The sequence below is a fragment of the Scatophagus argus genome, chromosome 2 (genome assembly GCF_020382885.2).
Source record: "Scatophagus argus isolate fScaArg1 chromosome 2, fScaArg1.pri, whole genome shotgun sequence".
Classification (NCBI taxonomy): domain Eukaryota; kingdom Metazoa; phylum Chordata; class Actinopteri; family Scatophagidae; genus Scatophagus; species Scatophagus argus.
This window is the reverse complement of record NC_058494.1, coordinates 18,098,849-18,123,096: the sequence shown is the minus strand read 5'-3', so window position 1 is coordinate 18,123,096 and position 24,248 is coordinate 18,098,849. Positions and strand designations below refer to the sequence as shown.

Sequence of the window (24,248 nt, the reverse complement as noted above, 5' to 3'; positions counted from 1 at the left end):
AGAGCTTAACATTATTTCACGTCACAAACATCTGACATTATACTGGACCTCAGAGCCAGAACTTAAACTTGATGTTTGTCTCTGCCTCTTTTTCTTGTTCTGTTTCCTATTAGTCCTATTAGTAAAATCTTCCCTCTACTGAGAGTATTTAATTTGGTAACACAAAAATCAGTCCCTCAATCCGTCCCCTACATCTGTTACCAGTGGCAGTTCTTAGCATGACAAAGCTTACATATTGAACTCCACCGGTTTTATCCTCTTAAGGTGGTGCTGAACTTGAACACACAGGGATATGGGGAATGGGGGCATGAAGTAAATCTAAGGCAAGACTACAGGCCGAAGATCTACGTGTAAAGGATGATCCTCACTCTCTGCTCCCGATATCAGGGCATAACGTCGGTATTTTATGTGGCCGTATTTTTTCTTCCCCTGCTTTCATTGCAGAAAGCACTGGAATGTAAAGATAACGGCGATTTTTTGGAAAATGGTGAAAGTAGCAAAATAAATGACCTGCTGGTCCTATGGTGTAATTACAGTGGCTGGAAGCATACCGATCTATCACAAGGAAGAGGGTGTGTGTGTATGTGAGACACACTGCAAAGGGGTTAGTCAACGGAGATAGCCTTTGACTAACTACTGGCCCCGCACAATCAATACTGTGCAGATATTGCATCCAGGGAGAAAAGGGGGGGCGGGCCCTAAAAACTTCCCAAATGGTTTTTCATTCAGATATTGATCAGTACCCTTTTATCATGACCTTGCTCCACCAAGGCCATATACTTTCTTAAGGGTATATGAAACTCATAAATCTGAGAGTTGCTACAGAGTCACACTGGGCTGTGAGCAGCGAGGCAGCGAGGTGGGGAGGTAGGATGGTGTAATTGGTCTTTCTGGGATGGCGGGCTTCTTTCATACTTCATAACAAGGATTCCATTACATTTCCGAGCTGTCGGGAAGAGGGCTGACAAAAGTGATGGCGTGAAAACAAAGGAGAGGATCAAGAAGATGTAAATGGATTAGAGCAAACTGGTTAAACTGGAAACCTTTTGTCAATTTTCGACCCGTCATTGTACCTACACCGTCTTTAGTCAGTTTCTGAATGTGATTCACAACCAAGGACCTGGTTGGAAAAGGGTAGCAGCTGCTAAGGCTACAAGTTTCGTGAGCTGTTTAGCAAATTAGAAAAATAAATAAATAAATAAATGGAAATTATCTGGTAAAAAACGGTCCACACCAGTCAGACTACAAATTGGTGTGGGCCTGAACTACCATGTCTAACATATAGTTTAACATCAATTCAAGGAGTGCCTTAGTAGCCAAATGGTTACAACACATGCCGCATCGCTGTACCCGTCCCCATTTCGATTCCAGATGGTGACCTTTGTTGCGTGTCGCACTGCCTCTTTCTCCCAATTGCCTGTCTGCTTCTTCATCTGTCATTGTCCAAAAAAGGCAAAAAAAAAAAACAACAACAAAAAAGACAACTAAATCTATAAATTATGAACCATTTCCACAGTAATTATTAAAAGTACCGGTTTTAACTTGTCTTTTTTAATGTCATTATAAACCATCCACTGAGTGTAATCTTTTTGGAGTCTCGGACTGCACTGCAACACTTAAGCACGCTAACATATGGACATCATCAGCTGTTAATATGTTCCACTGTGACACTTTGTTACTATTCCTTACAGCCCCAGCCACTGTACTGTATATACAGTCGAGGTAAATGTTATCATTAAGGCTATATTCTAATTCATATCCATGAGCCAGACTGCACGGTAGGGCCTTCGTGGCACGTTATTTTATGTAACTGATGGAACGCAAGTCTGTCAAACTCGAACAGTCTCCCCAGAGATTTAAGGAACATCCTTTTTGTCCTCGTCACAACTTTTCTGTCCCAGACACATGTCACTGTGCATGATTAACGAGGTGGAGGGTTTCACGTTAAACCCGTTTAAGGACTCTGGTGTTGGAGATCCCTGCGTGGTACAAAGAGTCTCGTTTACAGAAATGAATATAACTGAAAGCAGGCTCTCACTGCTTTGTCCAGTATGTTTATGTGATATGTTTATGACTGTATGAAAGCAGATGGATGACCATGACTTGAGCTCCAGCTAATTGGTTTTGAAGTAGTCGGGACGTGGACTAAGGGAAGCAGCTGTCTCTGTCTCAGACGAGACGGGAGCTGTGGGCTGCCACAGCTGCCACTGCACAGTACATTGGGTCATGCTTGTGTTTAGACAGCAAGTATTTATAAGCAAACCAAAAGCCATTATCAAATAAAAATGACCAGTTAAGTACTGTACAAAATAATGTTATTTTTTTTAAGGTAAAACAGGGTTTGATTCAGAGATCATCGACTGCAGATACACTTTAACGACAATCGGTGAAAGCAAAGGATTAGCTACCAAGATTAAAGTGCAAAAAATATTCAACAGGAGGACTGCAGAAATGATTTCAATTCAAGGATCTGGTGTTTAAATCAGAATCAAGAGAGACTGAAGATCCAGCTGCAGTGTTTATTCTCCTCCTATACGCAACAAAGGCAATCTGATGGTCAGATAAGTCAGCAGCTGCAGAGTTTTCCATCCAGCAAACAAGACACGCTCTCAGCCTTTTACATACAGATTTGTGTAATCACTCATCGCTGCGGTTTAGTATATACTGTAGCAAGAGCAAAGGATGTGGAGAAAAAAAATGTCCCTGTCTAGTCTTTGTCTCATCTATACTTTTGATGCTTCAGTAACAAATCTCTCTCTCTCATCCTCTGTTCCATCCATCCATCTCTCTCTCTCTCTTTCACTGTCTGTCTTCCTGCCTGCCTCGAGTCGTGCATTTCCGAGAGTCAGTGTACTCTAAACAGTTATGTTCTTGTTTCCTATGGTTATAATCTTCACTGACGTGCTGGAGTCCCATTTCCTTTTTCAGCTGTGCGTGCACAACACCAGCGCAGCCGTAATGTACAGTGTGTCCATAAAACATACACGCAAGGCAGCGCAGACACTGTGCAGAGCTCAGCTTTAACACATGCATTACATCCAGTATTATGTATCATAATTGTGATTTAAGTCTGGAATGAAAGCATACAAGCAGAGATGAATCTAGGTGCCGCCGTCTCTCATGCAATCATTTATTTAAAAAAAAAAAACAAAACTTTGGGAGGCGGATAGAGTTGCAAACGAGACGAGGTTCAAAGACAATGACCACAAGGGCTGCGATTGTATGGTTAACTACGGCAAGTTAAAAAAGGCAAGTAATTTAAGGCTTTACAAATCGATTTACTCAATCAGCTTCTTGATATGAGCAACTGCAAAAAGAAAATGTGCCACAGTTGTATATATGTGTGTGTTAGCTGTTCGGCGAAACTGGAAAAAGTGATGATTTAAAACATCTTGCATCAGAATTTAACAATATCTAAGTCTGATTACAGTTGTGGAGTTGTTTTCTTATGCCTGATGCCTCAGTCAATCAATCTAATCCAGCAGATTAGCTGGAACTTTGAGTTTTAAATGTTATAAATGAGAGCTACGAATGTGAATTTAGCTTATTTTGTCAGAAATATTTAATCTTATACTTAAAACCTAAGATATGCAACAGAGTTTGAGGGGCTTTAACAAGAAATTTGAAAATTAACTCTAGCTCTGATTTCTAGTGGGAAGCACATATTAGTAGTGGTTAATGAAGAAGAGAGAAGGTCCTGGAGAACAGATATGACACATGGACTGGGCTAACTGTACTGCAATTTGTCGATCAACAGAAAACTGACAATTTTGAAAACCCATAAATTGCTTGTGTCATTATCAAACAAAAATGCCAAAGAGTCACTGGCTCCAGGTTCATAATATGATTTTAGGTCAGTGTTAGTTAAATACTTTTGGTCTCTTGGGCTGTTGGTGGGACAAAATAAGGAATTTTTACCATTTTATAACACTTTAACAAGAAATCAGGTAATTCTAAAATTGTAAAAAAATAATCTTGAGAATATCTTACAATGAAACAATTTCTACAACAACAAATGTAAACACAGTAGTAGCTGCTGTGTCAGTCACATCAGATGCAGTTCTGTAAAGCAAAAACTTTAATGAAAAGAGAGAGAGAAAAAAAAAATCTAAAAACGGACACCATTTCACACAATCTTCAGTATCATTAGTGGATAAGATTTGAAAACCTTTATTTTTTTTTTTAAATGTGGATGTTCTGCTCTGGCTTCTTTCCCTCAGTAGTGCACTGGCCAAATGACATAGCACAAGATAAAATAGTAATGCTAATATCAATAGTTTGTCCATTACAGGTCAGCTAACTGTCCAGTGGAACAGTTACAAAGCTGTTCGTTTTCGATCTCACAAGGCCGATCAATACGGGGGCATACTGTTTCAATTTTGCCGGCATTGATTTTCTCTATAACACTCCAACCCTAAAGCATTCGTCTTTCTGAAGGAAGGATGATTTGATTTACTGAAGAAAAATTGGAGTGCACATCACAAAGATTTTTTGCCGGGCGGGAGTGTGACATGCCAAAAGATGGATGTCCCTTGGCTGGGAAGCCTCTAGCCTAAGGGCGTCCATTAGAGCTGTGGTGCTGCAGAAAATGAGCTGCTTATATGAGGGAGGAGGAGCAGAGGGAGAGGAGTTGCTGCTCGAGGTGTGTGTCTGTGTGGTTTTTTTATTTTTTTTTTTTTTTTTGGGGGGGGGGGGCTAGCTTTAAGTGAGGACTGTTGGAATAAACCAGGAATAAAAAGGATCATCATGCAGTTTTAAAAAGGAAAGAGGAAGACAAAGCAGAAAAACAGCAAATGTCAGGGACTACACCTAAACCTCTGCATCTTGAGTCATGTTTCCATTTGCCTCAAACAGCCTGGATAGATCAGTAGATTGTCGACAACAACTCTGGATTGAAAAGTAAAAAAAAAAAGTGCTTCGACATCACACTTCAACCTTTTCTCAGCTCCTGCCACCTTCCTTTCACTTCCCTCGCTTCCTGCATCCAGAGTGAATTTCCATGGTACATTAGTCAGCCTATTAGAATGCAATAAAAGAGAAGGTATGAGAGGGGGGGAAAAAAAGAGAGGAGTGGTGCGTGTCCCCAGAGACGGCGAGTTGGCGTTCTCCATCATCTGCCCTCATCTCCACTCTCTGTCCGTCGACTTTGTCTAGGTGTCATATACATGAAAGATGATTCCTGACCCAAATAAACACTGCAACAGTCTAGATGCTCAGTGGACCCAAGCTCAAAGGAAAAAAAAAAAAAACTGGAGAGATGTGGAGAGGAAAAAAATGACATCTGCCAGTTGTTTCATTTGTGGCTATCTTGCTAGCTGTTCATTTACTTTCTTCGTCTCTTAGAGAGACAGCAGGCTGGCACGTTGTACACCTGAGTCTCAAGGCACTGGGACAGAAACGTACGGATGAACAAGTAGTCAACCTATCTGTCTGACGGTGGATCTGTCTTTCTCATGACACCAGATGACAGACAAGGGCACAAAAACGATAGATGCTGCCTTGGTCTGGTGCAAGGAATCCTCCCCGGACACTCGGCGATACAAGTGAAGTAGACAGTGAAACAAGAGAGAGTAAAAGGACAAAAAGTAGAGAAAATGTGAAAAGAAATGTGTCTGTGAAAGAGAGAGAGAGAGGGAGAGGGAGAACCGCAGACAGAGGAAAGACGAAGCAGGGGAATGGAAAAGGGAAAATCACCTAACACCTCTTTTCTCCAGAGGCCAGAGCCGCTGTAAGCTGGATATTAAGACACAAATTGCATTCAGGCAGGTCACACCATGTCAGAAGATATTAGATGCCTGCCGTGAGGAAACAACAATTCCCATCAGCTCGTGAGAAAATAATATTTTCATTTTCAGACTCTTTATTGAATGGAAACTTTGGGGAATACGTTTCTATGGTGTGTGAGCAGGCAGTCTTGGATTTTACACCCAAGCAACAAAAGGTCGTAATCATAGCCGCCTATTGTCTTTGTGTTCCTGGATTTCATTTTCACAGCTGGAAAAAGGTTGCAGGTTTCAGTGTGTGTATCCGTCCTTCCCCTCCCGTTCTTATTTACAGGCAGCACACGTTGTTGCCTGTAAATAATTAGGGAAAGAACATCTCTTACATTAAGATGCCTGCAGGTATTCAGGTGTGCTTGTGACTTTTCCTGTGTCCATCTTTTTCCTTTTATTTTTTTTTTTGGGGGGGGGGGGTGTTTTGCAGTACCAGATGTTTCTCCTATGCCCGCATACCACGGGCTCCAGTGCGAGGCTGCACCACCTGACCTTCACAGTAATTGACCAAAAGTATTGATGTAATGGCACTGGACTGATTGTGATTTATTAAAAGAGCGCTGCACTCCAAGGCCCAGTGCCAATGGCTCCCTGCGCCCATCGGCAGCCATTAGGAAAACCATCAATAGCGCAAAGGCATAAAAGGCCAGTAATGGGGGACTTTTCTGGCCAGGGCTCGTAGAACACAATCTCCATAGTAAATAGCACAGACTTGTGTGACTACTCATGGAGGGAGATGGGATCAAGGAAAGAAAAATATGACAAATAATACACTGCATCCTGATATAAGAGAAAAGGAAAACAAAGGCAGCCAGAGATAGACTCCTGATCCAACAGCACACTAACCCTCGCCAGACGAGTCTCTGGAGAGTTGGTTCAGCCTAACAAGCGTGAGCCAGCGGCCGTCTCTGCAGCTCACCATTACACACTACCTGCACAAACAGCCATCATTAGGGAAGAGCTGCATTGGATTCTGCTGCCTATTTGGCGAAACAAACACACACCCAGGATAGGGTTCCCTCTCTCCTTAATGGGAGCGGAGCTGTTTAAATGGCTTTCATCTTTCTCCCGAGTCAATGCATCATTCAACCCACAGCTGACAGTTTCACCTTTGCAAATCTAATTTAATCAAAGTCGTGAGTATTGGGGGATGAGAAAAGATTATGATGAGATTAAAACCATTACAGTGGTTTGAATAATTTGAGGCTGAGAAAATTACATGCTATGAATACGGTACGTGAAAAACCAAAACAGGTGCATCCTCTTGATTAAAAGCTTTTCTGTACAACACTTGACTTAACACCGTCTCTGTCTGATATATGCTGGCATGTGGGGGAACAACATAATTAGAACAAAATCTAGAATTTAAGGATTAGTTCTCATTTTTACATTTACAAAACAACAGATATATATAAATGTACCAAAAATTAATTAAACATGTCCGTAAGGTGAAAGGTATCACATGTATGAATATGTGAAGCTATGCAAAAAGTTTTTTTTCCCATATTACAATGAATTCTAAAATGAAAACTGAATAACGTAATAACTCGCACATTGGAGAGTAAGTTGTGTTTTAGTCTTGTGGTTTTACCTTGTGGCTGAGCCTCCCCAGGCTCCGTGTTTGTCAGTCAGGATGTTGATTATCTTCTGGATGAGCTGTGTGGCTGTCACATGGTCGCGGTACTTGGCTGCTCGGATCAGGTGGTCACACATTTTCTCCTCATCTCGCTTCTCCGCTGCGTACTGAGCACAGTTTGACTGGGTAGGAAAGAGTTAAAAAAAAAAAAAAACACACACACACACACACCACATTACACATTCTGCAAGTGAAGGCATCGAAAGCGTGTACATTACAAACACATGCACAAAAGTGCCAAGAGAATGGATTTTACACGATATAAATCATAAAATGTGTAAGCATCTTGAAACTAAGTTATACAAAAACAGATCTATAGGAAGGAACAATATGGACACTAGCACAGCCCATATAGAAACTCTACTCTGAGTAGAACCAAATGAAAAGCACAGGGTCATTTCTATCCTCGTGTCATGTTGATTAATAACAGTGGACACGTATTTACTAATGCCCTCCGGCACACCAAATCACACAATACCCACAATGCACAGGGAGGACATTTTTCTCTGTCGGAATTTGTTATCAGAATGGGCCTTTGAACTCTGCAGCGATGGTAAAAGTAAAACACCTTCTGAAAATAACAGCTAGAATTTAAAACAGCGTTTTGATTTCCAGTCTCGGTTTCAGGATCAATTTCTGTTGCAAACTCCTGGCTTACTTTGAAAGAACTCTTTCAAAGTTATATTCTTATTGAAGGTGAGCATAAGGAAAAGGAGGGGAAAAACATGTGCTATATATAGTATGGTGAGCCAAACAGATCACCAGGCTGCCGATGCTGCATTTGTAATTCCTTCTGCAAGGAAGGAAAAGCAGCTGAAGCAAATGGCTGCAGAACAAGAACAAAAGGTCATTGAATTATTAATGCTGCTTCAGTCGTGTATTACTCTGCTTATCAAATTAACCTTAAACTAAGCCATTGGTACAACAGTCATATAGTAAGTATTAACTCAAATGCACGGCTGAACAAATGCAACCTGCTTTTCCAAAGTTACCAGTAAAGTGCTTTATAATGGGTCCTCCTCTTCAATTTGAACGACAACATTTCATATCTGACAGAAAATCTATAGGTATAAATCACATTAGAGGGGCTTCTCTGCAGGCCGCTGGGCCTTAATTATCAATCTGTGTCTCTTTGTGTGCCATTAAAGTGGGCCTTGACCTTCCAGCATGATGACCTGAGAAACGGCAAAATAAAGGGAGTACGGAAAAGGAATTTCTGAGTAAGTGTTTCAAATTTTCTACCAGAGCATGCTTTGCTGTGTGTTTGTGTGTGTGTGTGTGTGTGTTGCATGTCCATTAATCTTGATCAGTAGCGCTGAAGGCAAGCAGGGACAAGGCACAAGCGAAAAGCTGGACCAAAGGAAGGGACTGATAGGATGGTGATCAAAATCCTACAACTGTAGTTAGGCTCAGCTAGAAATTATTGACAGAGACACTGAAAGCTACACTATAAACTAAGATCAGGTTTTCATCTGGAACAAGAGAGAAACACTTCCTGTACATGATTATAAAAATGATGCATTTTAGCAAAAATTAAACGCTCATGTGGATTTCCGTCCTTTGAAAAGATGTAAGTAGCACGTCTATAAAAAGTCCATTTCCATTTGCCCCCGTCTGAGACACGTAAAGTGTGCCGTGCTAATCAACAGCGCTGGGTTCAAACTCATAACCATAAACAAACACTTCATCACCTGCGTGTTGAGCCTGCCCAAACACCCAAACCCTCCATGCTGTAATGGACTTTTCTCATATCCAAAGCCAAAGTCGACAGCGGGAGAAATGGCAAAATTCACAGCCTCACCCCTAAAATAACAACCAAAAAAAAGCTGAACACATAAGTCGCGCCATTAAAATCCAAAGTTGGGTTTGCTTGTAAATGGAAAAGACAAGTCACTGTGAATTCCTGGGGTCATGCCGTTGATGTGAAGTCAGAGAATATGCCAGGGTATTATGAAGGACTTATTATGTTATTATGAAAGTTAAAGCGAATAACTAAATCTCCCAGTCGGTACCATCATGTTTTCATTCTATCTGAGCACTCAGACAGGTTGATGGGCTGAAACTAAATAGGAATATTTGGGGTATTTTCAAGCAAACTGTTCTTTCTTTCCTCGTGTTGAATGTTGAATAAACTTAAAGGTATCTGCTCCCATTTGCAATTAGAAACGTGCTTCTTTTGGAGTGACTTAAGCCATCCGTGAGCATATTTTGCCGTGAAAATGACCATAAAAAGACACGTCGAGAGACCAGCGCTATGATTCACGGAGTAAAAAGAGTGCAGCTGAAGAAACGGGTCTGCAGACTGTGCTCCGGTTAGCTTCCTTCCCAGACAGCCACCAGGGCACAACTACTTGCTGGCAGTGAGACCGTTATGACTTGCGACACCGTAATCATGGGCAGCACCTTACATTACACGGCCTGGCTGACAGGGTCGGCCTCGGCGCGAGTGCCGGCTCTGCCGGAGGAGACAGCTTGGTGAAGACGAAATGATAATGGCTGGCATTAATCGAGTCAATTACACTGAGTCGTGTCTCCAACAATTCTTCAACAGTTCAAATAAATAACCATGGATGTGTGTTGGGAGTTCGGGGAGGAAACGGGCTGCTAAGGAAGTGGAGTGGAGAGTGGAAAGAACAGTAATCATCGCAAAAATCACATAATGGCAGAATGTAGGAACAAGCATTTTCAGAGACAACACTTTGAAACGCATGCATCTTAATAACACTACTTGAACATGTTTTGGACCAGAGAATAACACTCAAATACGCTATCTGTTGCTAAAAAATGCAGTTGTGGTTATCACTGCAACTAGCTTGTGTTTTTGCCAAGCTGATTCAGCAAATAATGAGCAGGGGGAATGAGGAGATGAGTTTCACACCGGTGTTGGCGGTGGTGTTAAAACAGCGTCAGCCTTATCTAAACGCTGTAGTTGTTGTCAGATGATGCCTCGGCTCCCCTCCTCCTCTCCCTCGCTGGGTTGAGAGGGTTAACCAGTGTAATAGGCTGGAGAATGGAGGCTCATTACAAGATATCAGCCCCATGTTTATCAATTAGAGTGACAGAGAGAGGTCTAGTGGCGGTGCCGTGCCACAGCGAGCCTTCAACACGCCAACTGACAAAACCAGGGTCTCGAGGTTCTGTCGGAGAACAGGGGGGGAGAAGAAACAAAACCAGCAGAGATGTTATTAAAACAGTTGATTTGCAATGTCTTGACATCGGTGGCACATCAGGGCTACACACTCTCCAAGAACGGGCTATCTCTCTGTGAGAATCTCCAATTTCTCACATCCGCCGACAAGCACTCCCAGAGGGTTTCATTTACAAACGGGCAGAGAAACTGTCCAGAGGAAGGCGAGACATCAGGCTCGTCCTTGTCTGGTATCAGAGAATGCAAATACACTACAAATAAATTCCTCCTGGAACACAATGCAGGTCTGGGGAGACAAGAGAATGAAATGAGAAAGGAGGATGGGGGTCGCTAAACAAAAGTAGATGCTGAAGCAGTCCACCAATTGGTTTCAAAGAGATTCTCTTGCACTTGATCTCTTGCCCTCGAGTTTTCAAATTGCAACATAAAATGTCACCAGGGGAATTCAGACAATGGGCTAGGGAAGAAACGAGTGAAGGGAAGAGGAGGGGGAGAAAAATGAGGGCTTAAAAGTACAATGGCGAACAAAAGTCACCAAATGACAATGCCTGACAGCCACTTCAATTCTGAAATGATGCCCCTGTCATGCCGTGCTCCCAACTATTGATTTTTTTTCCTTCTGTTGGAGCACAGACGGGGGAGGAAAAAAAAATTGAATCCAGTTGAAACTGATCCATGCTGCTGGCACCGGCCCATTGCTAGTGGCCATCAAGGTTAACGCAGGCGCAACACTTATCAAAGTACCCCCCCCCCCCAATTCCTCTCCTCACACTCTCTGTGGCTGATCTTTAATGGGCTGGTCACCATGCTCAGCTGGCAGCCACTTCATCTCTCCTACCCCTGAAACCTCTTTTCTCTGCAAAACCAGATCCTCCTCTTGCCACATCAGTCTGCGTTTGCTGCCATCTTTTTGCAATGACTCCAGCTCAACTTCAAGGTCATACTTATGAAAAATCATACGTGTTAAACTGTCGTCTCGAGGTGAAAAATAGTCAAATGAAGGAAGGACGCTCCCAGATGAAAAATATATGCCCTCTGGATTGGCTGTTGCCTTGGAATCATGAATACAGGGTCACGGAAAGAAGCTCTGGTTGAATTTGACAACAAATTGATTTATGAAACTGAAGTAGCAAGCAGACTCAATTTACTCCAAAATAAACTGTGTATAATAACGCAACACATTGCGGCAAGTTTGTGCTGCATGAGTAAGAAAATCGCATTGAATTGCAACATGGAGACTTGAGAGCTCAACCTCAGCGATACAGTGGAAAAAATAATAATGAAAAAATGAGAACGGCTTCCCACTGACTAAAGAGACCGTATGAAAGGAAACAGTGGAGTGAAGTCATATTTCAGGGTTAGCTGGTCACACATAACGATGGCAGCTGCGGAGGAGGTACCTGGGGACTTCATTACGCAGACAAGTCAGCGGGACTGAGACTACTGTCCCTCGACCATCTTGTGTACCCCATTTCTCCCATTCTATCAGTCCGTGGTGTTCAGGAAAAATCTACCGAGAACGGCGTGAAGGAGTGACAAATGATGCCAACTTGCTATACATTTTGACAAAAGCAGCATTATGTTTTATGAGTGTTTTTTTTTTCTTTTTCTAACGACTATATGAAATTTCTCACTCAAGTTTGCCTTTTTGTAAAAGCATTTACATCCCGATGGCTGGGCAACAATGCAGACATGTTTCCTCTCTTTCTCATTCTCTTGGCAGCAGTTTTGTCCGTAAAGAGGTGTCCAGGCATCCAGTTCTGTTGACATACTACATTACAGTTGCGACAACTACATGACAGCAAGCTACAGTTGGCGGCAGCTATCGGCCTGAGTTCTGCAAATGACGTGGTGTAAATAGCCTTTGGGAGTTGTGGTTCTCTGGCTCTTCCCGTTTCTTCCCGTGTGTCTTTGAGTAACCTTAGTTCAGCAGATTGCTTCTGTTTTCACAATAAATATAATTACTACAAAAACTGGCTTTTCTGGCATTAGTGAACTGATCTTCCTGGCAGTTGTGTGCATTATAACAGCTTATGTTACATCAGCTCTGGGTCTAACTTGAGCCACTGCAGTACATCCTTGCATTGCCTCTGTGATACTCTGTGATGCATACGTTTCCAGAGACCAGGGCTATGATAAGAGAACATAATGAGCATCAGTTCAATGTTAATGTCATTAACGTGAGGAAAAGGATCAGATCGTTTTACATGCTCAGCAGAGGGAAGACAATGACGCCAAGCTCTAATTAGCTGCTATCGTCTGGCTTTCACAGGATCTCTCAGACAGTCAATTCAATTACTCCATATAACGGCAGAGGATGAATCAAGGGGGGTATTAAAAAAAGACTGAGCAGACGGGAAGAGTAAGAAAGAATAGAAATGACTTGGGTCCTGCTCACTGTTCCCTATCTGGATCTTCTCATCTGCCCTTGTGCCCCTGAGCCCACCACATTTCATCCCTAATGAACAACCCCATAAAGAGGGGGAGTTCGATTTCTCTCTCTCTTTCTCCTCCTTTCTATCTCTTGGGCTCCCTCTCCTTTACGCTCCTCTGGAAGATATCAGAGTCTATCAATTGCTGTGCTGGGCAGCAGCATCCGATCTACAGATCTCCTTCACATTAAGGATCCTTTTAGATAGAGAACCCTAAAAGGTAATTGGATTTCCCCCTAGTTATCTTCATCTGTTTCACCCTAAGCCCACTGTAATAACTTACTCTCTGGGCCAAAGATAACTCAATTCTATCCCACAGAGAGCCAGTGAGAGTGTGAGTGAGAAGGAGAGAGCGACAGTGAGAGAGAGAAAGCATATGTTATTTCTCCGAGGCAAACGGGTATCTAAATCCTCTAGCACTGCATTCACAAGGACTTGAACTCTGGCAAGAAGAAAACATAAATTTGTTTTCATGTACTGAATTATTCTCTTGTCTGGGCATTTGTCACTGCAGTTTAACTACAACAGCAGCTCTTAACTGCAGTAAAGTGACAGAGGATGCAGATTACGTTTTGAGTGACGTTTTGAGTTGACTTGGCAAACCTCCTCCTTCCAGTGTGATATCCTAAATGAGTCCTTTTGGATGCCTATTTTCAGGTTTATTTGTCACAAAACAATAACCCAACCTATAGAGTCACTGCAACACAATGCAGAGGACCAGTGCTTAAAAAAAGAAAAAAAAAAAAGAAAAAACTGGGACATAGCTGAAAATTATTTCAAAACCCGCCACCCCCGCCCTCAGGGGGGATGTTTCATTGGCCTGTTATTTTTATTGTGGCAGTGCAAAATGAAACCGTTGGCTCCAGAAGGCTCAAGCAGAGCTTGTATGGAGGCAAAAATCAATACAGCAATATCAGAGCAAGACTTATCAGGGGTTCACTTCTTCTCCGAGGTCACTGAGGAGCAACTGCATTTAAGTGGGGAATTCAATTGTGAAACATAGTTTGGGACGAGCTATGGTGGGTATCTGATTAAGGCAGACTAAGTTTCAAATGACAACAGGAAAATACAACTAATGGAAAGTTATAGCTTTCCATTAGTTGTGTGTTTGCAGTCAATAGAGTGACAGTTCCTGTAACTGATGGTGCTGCTTCATTTGGAAATGTAATCCTGACCCTATTATACTGCACACAGTATTGCACTGATACAGGCCCTAAACAAAAATAAGACTGTAGAAAGAGAGGCAGGTAAGTCTGAAACTAACTGCTCAATAACAACACAGAAGACGTCTTGGTTGACATTTACACTCTCTTACCTAAAATGCACTAAATTAGTATTCATATCATGTTTTCATGCACGCTGGTAATCAGACAATTAACTGTACTCTTACTAAAAGCTCACATTAGAAAAATACAACATTCTGTCAGTAAAATAGCATAATCTTTTGGCAAACTCTTGTTATCTAGACATAAAGTACATATATTAAGGGCACTAAGGTTTAGATTTTGGCAACCTTCGTACAGAAGCTTCATCTAACAGAAATATGCTAACATAAGACGAGAACACACACAAAAAAGCGGCTGCAGACAAAGCAACAGGCTGAAGCAGAGCTGGATCATTTGGGGCCGTCATGTGCAGACTGCCTGCCAAGTTTGTCTGTCTGCCAGTCACGCAACATACTCTGAGCCATTCTTACTTGTGCTGCTCTGATGAAGACAGCTGTCTGACAACACATGCGGTACATGTATTTTTACAAGGGCACAAATACTGTACGCCTTTCCACAAAGTGAGTATGCGGTGGAATAAAAAAAAAAAAAAAAAAAATCTTCCACATCAACCCAGAGAAACTAAATCATGCTTCACTAGACTGTGTTGAAAATGATAAGGTCAGATTATGTCAGATAATACTGTGTGAATGACTGACACTTGGAGCAGTGCAAATAATAAAGGCTGAGGAGAACAGGATGCCAATTAGACAGAAAAGCAGCCGATCCAAGAGAGGGAGAGCAAAACATAGCAATCACAGACAAAACTCTGATATGCAAGAGTTGTGCCCCCACCCCTCTGACTGACTTTCAACACTCTTCAGGGATTTTACTTTACCCGAATGTAAGAGAGACCCTTCCTTGAACCTTAAAAAAAAAAAAAAAACATCACATTTTTACTGCAAAGAGGGGGCTGAGGCTTGGGGGTGGAGATGGTGGGTTTACACACAGTCAGCCCTTCAGGCCAGCACCTCTCAGGTCTGTCTGCAGCTTTTAGTGCTGGCAGGTTCCTGAGAAATGAGGGAGGGAGGGATGGAAGAGAGGGGAGAATGCCATATTCCTGTCACTGGCAAAATACACCCCCAGCGGGAGTATAATGGACAGGATCTCAGCAGGACAGGAAATGATTTTGGTGAGATCTAGAAAGCAGAGGGGGTAGGGGTGCAGGGGTTGGACTGGGAAAGGGGGCAATGAAGGGTGCCCATGGGTCAGGATAGAGTTGGACTGGCAGCTACACGTGAATGGCAACATTTGTGCTGAGAACTAGTAGGAGGAGGAGGAGGGGGGGCGTTATGTTTCAGGGGGAAAGGCTGCCGTTAGACTGAGAGGCACAGGGATAAATTAACGCACAATGTTTGGTTAGCGATATGTGCCAAGCATGATCTCCAGCCTCTAACCGCTTCGGTGTAAATGTAAGTTTCAGTGTGTGTATGTGTGCTCACGATTAGCACGCGGTTACATTTGAAAAGTAAACATTTGTCTTCAAGGTTTGCTGTGACAAATCTTAAAACTTTGACGGACCAGTTTTAGGTAGTCACTGGATCGGCTCCTCTATGCTCTCACTGACTGTAATATGACACTAATCAACATTTATATCAAAGGAGTCTTAGTGCAATGGGCCTAAAGCAAGAAATGGAGTTTATTTTCTGGCATGTTTCCCTGTTTTGATCATCTGAGGCTAAGCTTAAAGTTGAAATCTGTCAGTTTTCTTTATTAGCATACATCTCTGTATCCATTTGTTTAGTAGAACGCTGCAAAACATGTTTGAGACACTCGTCTTTACAGAAATGCTGATCAGATTTGTCAGGTTGTACACGTCTGGCTGACAACGGCATTGCTGTCCAACTCACTTCAGAAAATCATTTTTTATGCAACCTTATTACCTGGCTTGCAGATCACAAGCTGACTGTATAACACCAGCAAATGAATGAAGTAAAACTGCTTCACAAATGCAGCACTTGATGCTTTGTCATCTTTGTAGCTTTAAGCTGCAGAATACTGTTTCTGTTTGCATCGTTAAAAATGTTATACAGCAGGCTGTAATCTAACACCTGTAAAATATATTTTGGACAGGGTTTAATGTTTCCCTACCTCTAATGACGATTGAGTTTACTTAGATAATAAGCAACCATGCCAAGTGTTATTCATTTTGTTCTCATACTTGTGTGTCTGTGCAGGGGTTGTCAGAACTGTGCAGCGTCTTACCTCAAACTCTGCATGTTTATGGATATCTTCAGCCCTCTGTCGGCTAAGGATAAATTCAGCTTCGTTAGCCACACGAACAAGGTGGTCCTTCATGGTGTGACTCAGGAGCCTAGAGAGAGGACAAATGGACATCAGCACACTCTAATACTGTGTACACGCATTTACAATTACTATGCAAATGTTTTATAAAAAGGTAGAGGGATGTCAATTTACTTCAGTCTTAGAGGGGAAAATGTCAGATGTATAAGCAATGTCATAAAATCTTGAGCTTCATAATATTTAAAACATCTGTTCATCACTGTGATAACTGGTATCCTAGAGAAGGAATAGCCATGTAATATCCATAAAATGCTGCAAAAGCACCGTGCAAAATAAGCAGAAAATCTAATTTGGTGAGAAAACCGAACCAGGTAGGTCCTTTAAATGGGGTTGGATGTGCTAATTGATTTGTTAATGATATACATCTGACAGGAGGGAGGATCTCTCCCCATGTTGCTACATATGTAGGCTACCTCCCTTTTCTTATCAGTGTTGATGAAACATGCATGTTATTTGTGTGTGTGCGTATGTGTGTGTGTGCAGGACGAAGAAACCTCTCTACAGCCCTAAAGGTCAGGACTGTGCAAAGTGGAACAATAACAGACCAGAGGGGCCAGAGAGGAGGGATGGGGCAGGCTGGGATTGAGTGAGGGGTGGGGGGCAGGGGGGATGACTGTAACCTAAGCCTGCTGTTTCAGCACAGGGCAGCAGGGGAGCGGAGGTGCTGGGGCCTCTGCAGCCTCTATGGCCCCGTCGAGGCCCCGCTATCAATAACCGAGCCACTGCCCTTCTTCATGGAGCCCTGCACTCAAGACTGTATGGACAAAACAGACTCGTGGTATTTTTAAGCGCATATTTGTTTTGCACATGTATTCAAATCCTCTCTTAATATATTGTGCAAAATACGAAGTAAAGTACTAAGTAATACAATGAAGTGTATCTCCACCTGGTCAAATTAAGATCTGTTAAATACCCCATAAATTGCCATTTAATACCTGCTGACGCTGTGTATATATATGAAATCGAAAAAGGAGGGAAAAAAGTAGGGATGATAAATCACTTTATATTCAGTACTTAAGTGATGAAAATATAATTAATTAAATTAATGTGACCTGGACACTGGCCAGGGAGAAGGAATAAAAAATTAAACAATATCAAAGTTTTTGCTTCTTGGCTACTGTAGCTTGCAGTACAGATGGTGTTTGTTTAAAGTCTGATTACGAGTCTCCTCCACAGTCTGACAGTGTGCTTTAAATGTGTATAATGTTTCTTAAAAGCCCACAGTCACATACAGAAACATTTTAAAAGTAGTGTTACTGCTATGGAAAGAAAAAAACATTGAAGACTAATATTAAATCAAGTTAAGACTTTCATATTGTACCTTTAAAAGGCATTTAGAAATTCCAATCATGGTGGACTGCTGGTGTATATAATAAAGACTGGATTTAATCAAATGAGTAAAATGATTACTGGTTACATTGGCAGGAAATCTGATGTTCAGTTATTTATGTTGTAGTCATGTTTATACGACCATTTGATCCCCACAAAGAGACAGACCAGACTCGCACACAGATTTGTACTTTCACGAGTAACCCTGACAACCCAGCCATGATTGTCTAGTATCAGCCATTTTAAAGTTAATTACAAATCCTGTTCTGCACAAATAATTTAAAGGACTTCATCCACACTCTTGGTTGTTAAAGCTGGGGATCAATAATGGAAAAAATCTGGTACTGATGAGAGTTCTAAGACTCAGCACTGATGTGGGAGAGTCTTATGAGCAAGAGATGGGGAAGTTCACATGTCGGGATAATGGAAAAACAGACAAAAAAAAACAAAGGACAGCAGTGGACAGAAGAGATGATTACAGGCAGATAAAGGTTAACCAGAAAGGCATAAATTGAAAGAGGGACAGCGGGAAATCAAGAGCGATTTCCCAAGTGTCACAAAGGAAGCAGCTATCAGAGGCCCTGTAACCTTCTACCTAACCTCTCTCCTTTTCCCAAATCCCTCTGGGATGGGCAGATATTGAATGAAGCCTTGAACTGAAGGATCGTCCATCCTCACTCTTCAACCCCCGATCATTGTCGCCCAGAATCTTGAAAAGCCACCCTATCACAAGAACCTTGGGGGTACTGGGGACCTGAGAGACTGTAATTTGTTCCAGGAATGGTGAAATTGGAAAGTGGCTGATGGGTAGATGGTGGAGAGGTAATGCCGGAAAGAAAGAGGACTTGGCAGGTCAGAGTTACCTACCTGCCTTCGTTGACCAACTCGATAAAAGCTAGCCCCGCATTCTTCTGGATGGAGTTCTGCCATTCCTGCAAGTGAACACACACAATATCAGCGTGACTGTACTGAAGTTAACTTTATTACAGAAAGTGAATCTCTGATCACACACAATTGTAAGTTGGGAAATAAACTGAGTAAGTTGAGTAAAATTACCACTAACAATTATTTTTAATACATTTTTTAATGTCACTTATTGTTTCAAACATACAATATCCTCAACCCCAAGGTTTCTTCATCACACTTGTTTTTGTCTGACAAAAACTCCAAAACTCAAAGACTTTCAATTTAAAACAATAGAAGGGAATGTGAATGCTTGGCATTGTTGCTTTATTAAATAAATAGCTGATTTTAAACAGTCGCACATAAAATGTACAACCAATCGATTTATGATCCCATTTTCATTTATTTATTTATTTTTGGTAAAATCCTTCTTCAATTCCAAAATAGGCATCAGTGGACCCTATAGAAAGCTATTCTTGGGTACACTCTGGTGACTCAGTGGTTCATGCTCTGTTTACAAGCTCTCCTGCCCCTGCAGACCCCTCAGTATGAAATGAAACCTCACGTAAAAAGGTATACTGACTGCTTTGGTCAGCACGGGATACATAATCAGCTGGCAAACTAGTGGAGAGGAGTGAAAGAGCTGTGTTGAGAGTGCATTTATCACAAGTAAATACACAAATTTCCTCCTCTTTGACTGGCGTTATGGTTTGAGGTGTCAGTCTAAACAATCCAGCCACAGCCGCGTGCAACTTAAAATCCTCAACTTCGAAGGGACCAAGAGAGAAGGCAAACTCAGCGGTCATCATCTCTCATGTTCTGTTCAAGATTTCAACACCTTCAACACAACCGTCAAAAGAATAATAAAGCAACAAGGTCATGGGGCCTGTCTGAACCTCACAGTGCTTTTCCCCCCTTCTTCCTCTCATGGGAAATGGAGAAATATTCACAAAAAAACCCTCAGATTAGAGACCTAAACTACCAAACTACTCTTTAAAAAAGTTTCATTAATCACGGCTTGAAGTCACCTGACATTCCATATTATTCAGCTTTGATAAAGAAGTGTCATAGTAACTTCAATAGCGGTGAAAATATCCATCACACCCGTCATATTTTGTCCAAACTTACAGAAATTCTCATTTCAACAAAGTTCTCAAAACAACAGATTTTAACGGAGTTCACAAAACAACTACAACGTGAAAGACGTGTACGTTCATCTCAAGGATAAACTTTTTAAACGCTGCTGTCATCTCCTGAGCTGATAGAGGAAACAGTGTGTTTATATAGGCTGGCCTTTCAGTAAACTGAGAGAGCCCACAGAGACAAGGATATCAGCGCTACAATGAGGAAGGAAAAGATCAATTTACAAGAATCTCTAATATACATCCAAACATATTTGTATGTATGTGATGGATTTAAAAACCCATACGATATATCCCTGTCAGCACAACAGATTTAAAGCCATCAAAGCCAATCAAGAGAAACCATTCTTCTGAAATGCCTGCGTATCGTCACTCTGTATCCAACTGTACGTCATACAGACAACAACCAAATGCTTAACCTCAATTCATAACTGCTTTTTGTCCTGAAGGACCATATTGGCATTGACCATGTTTACAATACATTCCAAATAAAGAGGGCACAGAGGGAATAAAAGTCAGGATTTGGGAGTGGAAACAGGGTTTTGGAGTTGAGTACTGGCAGAGGGTTTTGCAGCTGAGGCTTGCTTTAGAGGAAGTGTGTGAGAGTAGCCTTGGGGGCCTCTAGTATGAGCATAGACTGTAGTTGAAGGACATTAAACATGAGTGTTAGCCTGTGGCTGTGGGGATATTCCACACCAGGCAAGACCATGCTAGCTGGATTTCAAATAAACACCATAGGAAGTGAGGACGTAAACAGAGTTGTATTCCCTAGAGAAACAGGAAACCAGTAACATTAAATTTCCTTTGTGTGATTTCTGTAAAATACTTGGGCCTTTCATGCGGCAGCCTGAGAATTTAACATAAAACCAACAGCTTCCCCAGCAGAATTAAAAAAGATTATTGCAGGGCTTCGGTTCTAAATTAGGTTTGAGGAAACCTCGTAGAGGCCATTGGCATTTCGTGGACACAGACAAAGGTGATAGCAAGACTAATGGTGTCATTATGGGCTAAGAAATGGGCTCTTCTAGTTGAATTAAAAAAAGCAATGACCCTGATCTGAGGGACATCTCCCAGTGACAAAAAGGAAACAGGGACAGGTCAGTGATAGAATATTGGATTTTGGCTGCCCTGGTCAGTGGTGTCACAGCTTTTATGGCCGCAATAGGGGCCATGACCACAGCACTCCTGATGAGGAGATACAAGGAGCCATTTGTGACCCCTCACCTTTAACCTGACCTCCTAACAGATGATAGGATGGCTAGAGAGGGCTGCCCCTTGTTCACAATTGGAAATTTTGCCAATGTTTAACAAAGCCAGCAAGGACTACGTTTGGTTACTTTTGCATGTGAGGTTTGCGTAAGAACGAAAGTTTGAATCTATTCATGGAAATGTCTGTCTCAGTCTGAAGTCAGTAAGAGAGCTCTGTTTGGTCTGTGTTCAATGATGATGGCATTGAGTCTAAACACACATGCCATGCACTTCCGTCATTACAGCTGATTATCCATAATCAACATCTAAATATACCACTACCACTGGTGAGAAAACACAGACCTCCTGAGCAAAATCGCCTTTCAAACATCAGGCTCGCCACAACACAAGGAAAACATTTTCCAACACCGAAGAAAGAAAAGTCTCAACTCTCCTGAAATAATAAATAAGTCAGTTGTGCTTTTCGGTGGCATCACTCATAATCACAAGTATTTGTTGTTTTGAAAGGCTGCGGGAATACAACTTTAGATGGGACGACAAAAGCATAAATCTTCATGTCAAGTGTGGCAGTGTGGCAGAAGCGAAATTAAAGAGAGCTAGAAAGCTACTGAGTTTTTTTTTTTTTTTTAACTGCTACATGTATAAGAGTTTGATTACAAGGCAACAAAGAATAAGAACGCAAAAAAAAAAGGACAAAGCAGATGGAAACAAAATGGGTATGTTTCAAACATCTTCAATTAATTTGAAGATTTCTGTCACTGGCTGCTATAAATTTCCTATGACATATCAGTAACAGGTGGCGACATATCTTGACATTTTGAATTTAAACTTAATGTGCTGACGACCAGACAAAACGAAGGGGACAAGGAAAAGAGTTTCTTCTAGCTGTGTGACCAAAAATATTCATGACTATACATCTCATATAAACAATGACCAAAAAAAAGAGCCAGTGTGTGTGAATGTGTAAGAAAAAGACAAAAACGATTTAAAAAAGAAAAAAACAAACCAAAAAACAGAACTTTTATTATACATGATTTTTGCTTTGTCTGATTAATGCAGAAGCTGAGTAGTGTGTTGCTTATTCATGCCGTGTCTGAAGAATTAGTTTTTGTCTGTGTGTGTATGTGTGTGTCTACTCTGGAGTTCGACAATCCACATGTGCATGTTCAGATGGTATCTGCTTAAAGAAAAACAGACACTCGTATTGGTGTTTGCACGATCAAATTCACAACTGAGGGAATATTTATTGATGTCAAAATATTTATACTGCAGGGTCTCCAACAGCTTCATGGACCCACAGTTTCATAGCTACACTAACACGGAGTGAAAAAACAGGACGTAAACCCTCCCCATACACCAAACAGACAAACCAAAAACATGTTAGAACACTTGAACTGTGCATGAAAAGTGTGTTTAGGTAAAGCACATTTAAGCCAGCAGTATATCTTAAGATAAAAAAAAACAACAATAGCAACAAAAGGACTCGCTTTTAAAGAGTTTCAGACTTATCTTGTAACAGATCTGGTATTTGGTTCATTCACTTTAATGTCAGTGGATTTTAATGATGTATGAGCACAAGAATACTTAAACTCTGTGCAGCTGTTTCGGTTCCAAATGGAACAGATGTTGAGTTTTAAATGAAAAATGAAATCATCGCCTCATCCAACGAGGTAATTTTCATGACTGCATTTTTCTTTTGTTATAATTTATTTTTACTAGAACTGCGTGTCTGGGTAGACCTTTCAGTGGAATTTACAACAGGCGAGCATTTTGTTGAATCTTGCAGCACAACAGAAAGCCAGTGAAAACCTTGACTCGCATACAGACTGTCTCCTAATAATGCTGATTAAAAAATTTGTTTTGTTTCCTGTCGTGGTGAGAGAAATGAGAGAGATGTATTTGTGTGGAAACTGACAAAACTTCAGAAAACATTTCAAGCCATCTTAGAAGATTTAGTGACAGTGTCAGTAATCTGAAAAACACATCATTCAGTCGATTTACTGTGATGGATCATTTCGTTGTTCTCACAATTGGAATAAAGTTCAGGTTATTTGCTCTTTGAGGCTATCTTAAGTGATTTTTATCTTACATTTCATAAAACAAATGTTTAGATATTACAGAACGCATGTTTGGCCTTAAGCACTCTGAACTGAATTGCTGTTGAAAGATTCTATGCAAATGCAGCACAAACATTCTGGCACATGTTTGTTTCATGTACTGTCATCATTTATACCTTTTTTTTTATTTTGTCAAATCACGTAATTTCCTTCCAGCAAATGCAAATAATTTTCTGTGTGCTACTGAAAAGCCTCTTGGTGACTGGGTCTGCAGACGAGGATCTAAACTATTCAGAAAGCTCCATATAAGGGTTAGTGTTTATAGGATAAATATTAGCTCAAATACAACATTAGAGAAGAGAAGGGCTGGAATCAGGACTTACAAAACTGGGGTAAAACTGATCAGATCAAACAGATCTTGGATAATTGAGCCTATCACTTACTCTCAGCCATTGCCACAAATGTGTAAAACCCCTCGATACCTGTGTGGATCTTGGTGTCGCTTCATGAACGCCAACTAATGCGATCAATGACCCTCTCAAAACGGCCAAAGTTACCGTCTGCTATCTGAGAGTAGAAGTCTGTCTCTGTGCAACTCTAATTCTTTGATTGGGTCTCTGGAGTATGATTGGATTGTTTAATAGTCTAACTAGATCAAAAATGGAGCCGAGTGCAGTTTTCACCCAACATCTGAAACCAAGACGCCAGGAACAGATTTTACCAGCAGGATAGCATTGGGGAGAAACACAGGAAAGCATTCCAAAGTCTTATAATGTGGAGCCTGTCAGGTGAAAAAACACTACATTAATGGTGCCTGTCAGGAGGAGAGGACTCTGTCAGGGAAATTCATTTATTTGAAACACTTTCATAGGTTGTGTATAAATAACCAAACCATTCATGCCACTTGAGGCCCTCCAGTCTCGAGCCACTCAAAGTCAGCTCACAGTATATAAAAAAAATGTTAGGGGTCAAATTAAAATTCACTTAATTTTTTTTATTTATTATTATTATTTTTTTTTTTAGGTGCCTCCCGTATGATTCTTCCCTCT

At 41.3% G+C, this 24,248-nt stretch overlaps 1 protein-coding gene across 6 annotated transcripts in view; it reads right to left on the bottom strand.

The window, feature by feature from the left end:
• lrba (LPS responsive beige-like anchor protein) overlaps positions 1 to 24,248 on the bottom strand; it is a 176,795-nt gene that overhangs the window by 86,236 nt on the left and 66,311 nt on the right. For all 6 annotated transcript variants that reach the window (XM_046415260.1, XM_046415230.1, XM_046415250.1 and 3 more), the window contains exons 34-36: positions 18,756 to 18,820; positions 16,461 to 16,569; positions 7,366 to 7,532 (exon numbers count right to left, since the gene is read on the bottom strand). In XM_046415260.1, the coding sequence (XP_046271216.1) occupies positions 7,366 to 7,532; positions 16,461 to 16,569; positions 18,756 to 18,820 (341 nt within the window). The remainder of the gene's footprint in view (positions 1 to 7,365; positions 7,533 to 16,460; positions 16,570 to 18,755; positions 18,821 to 24,248) is intronic.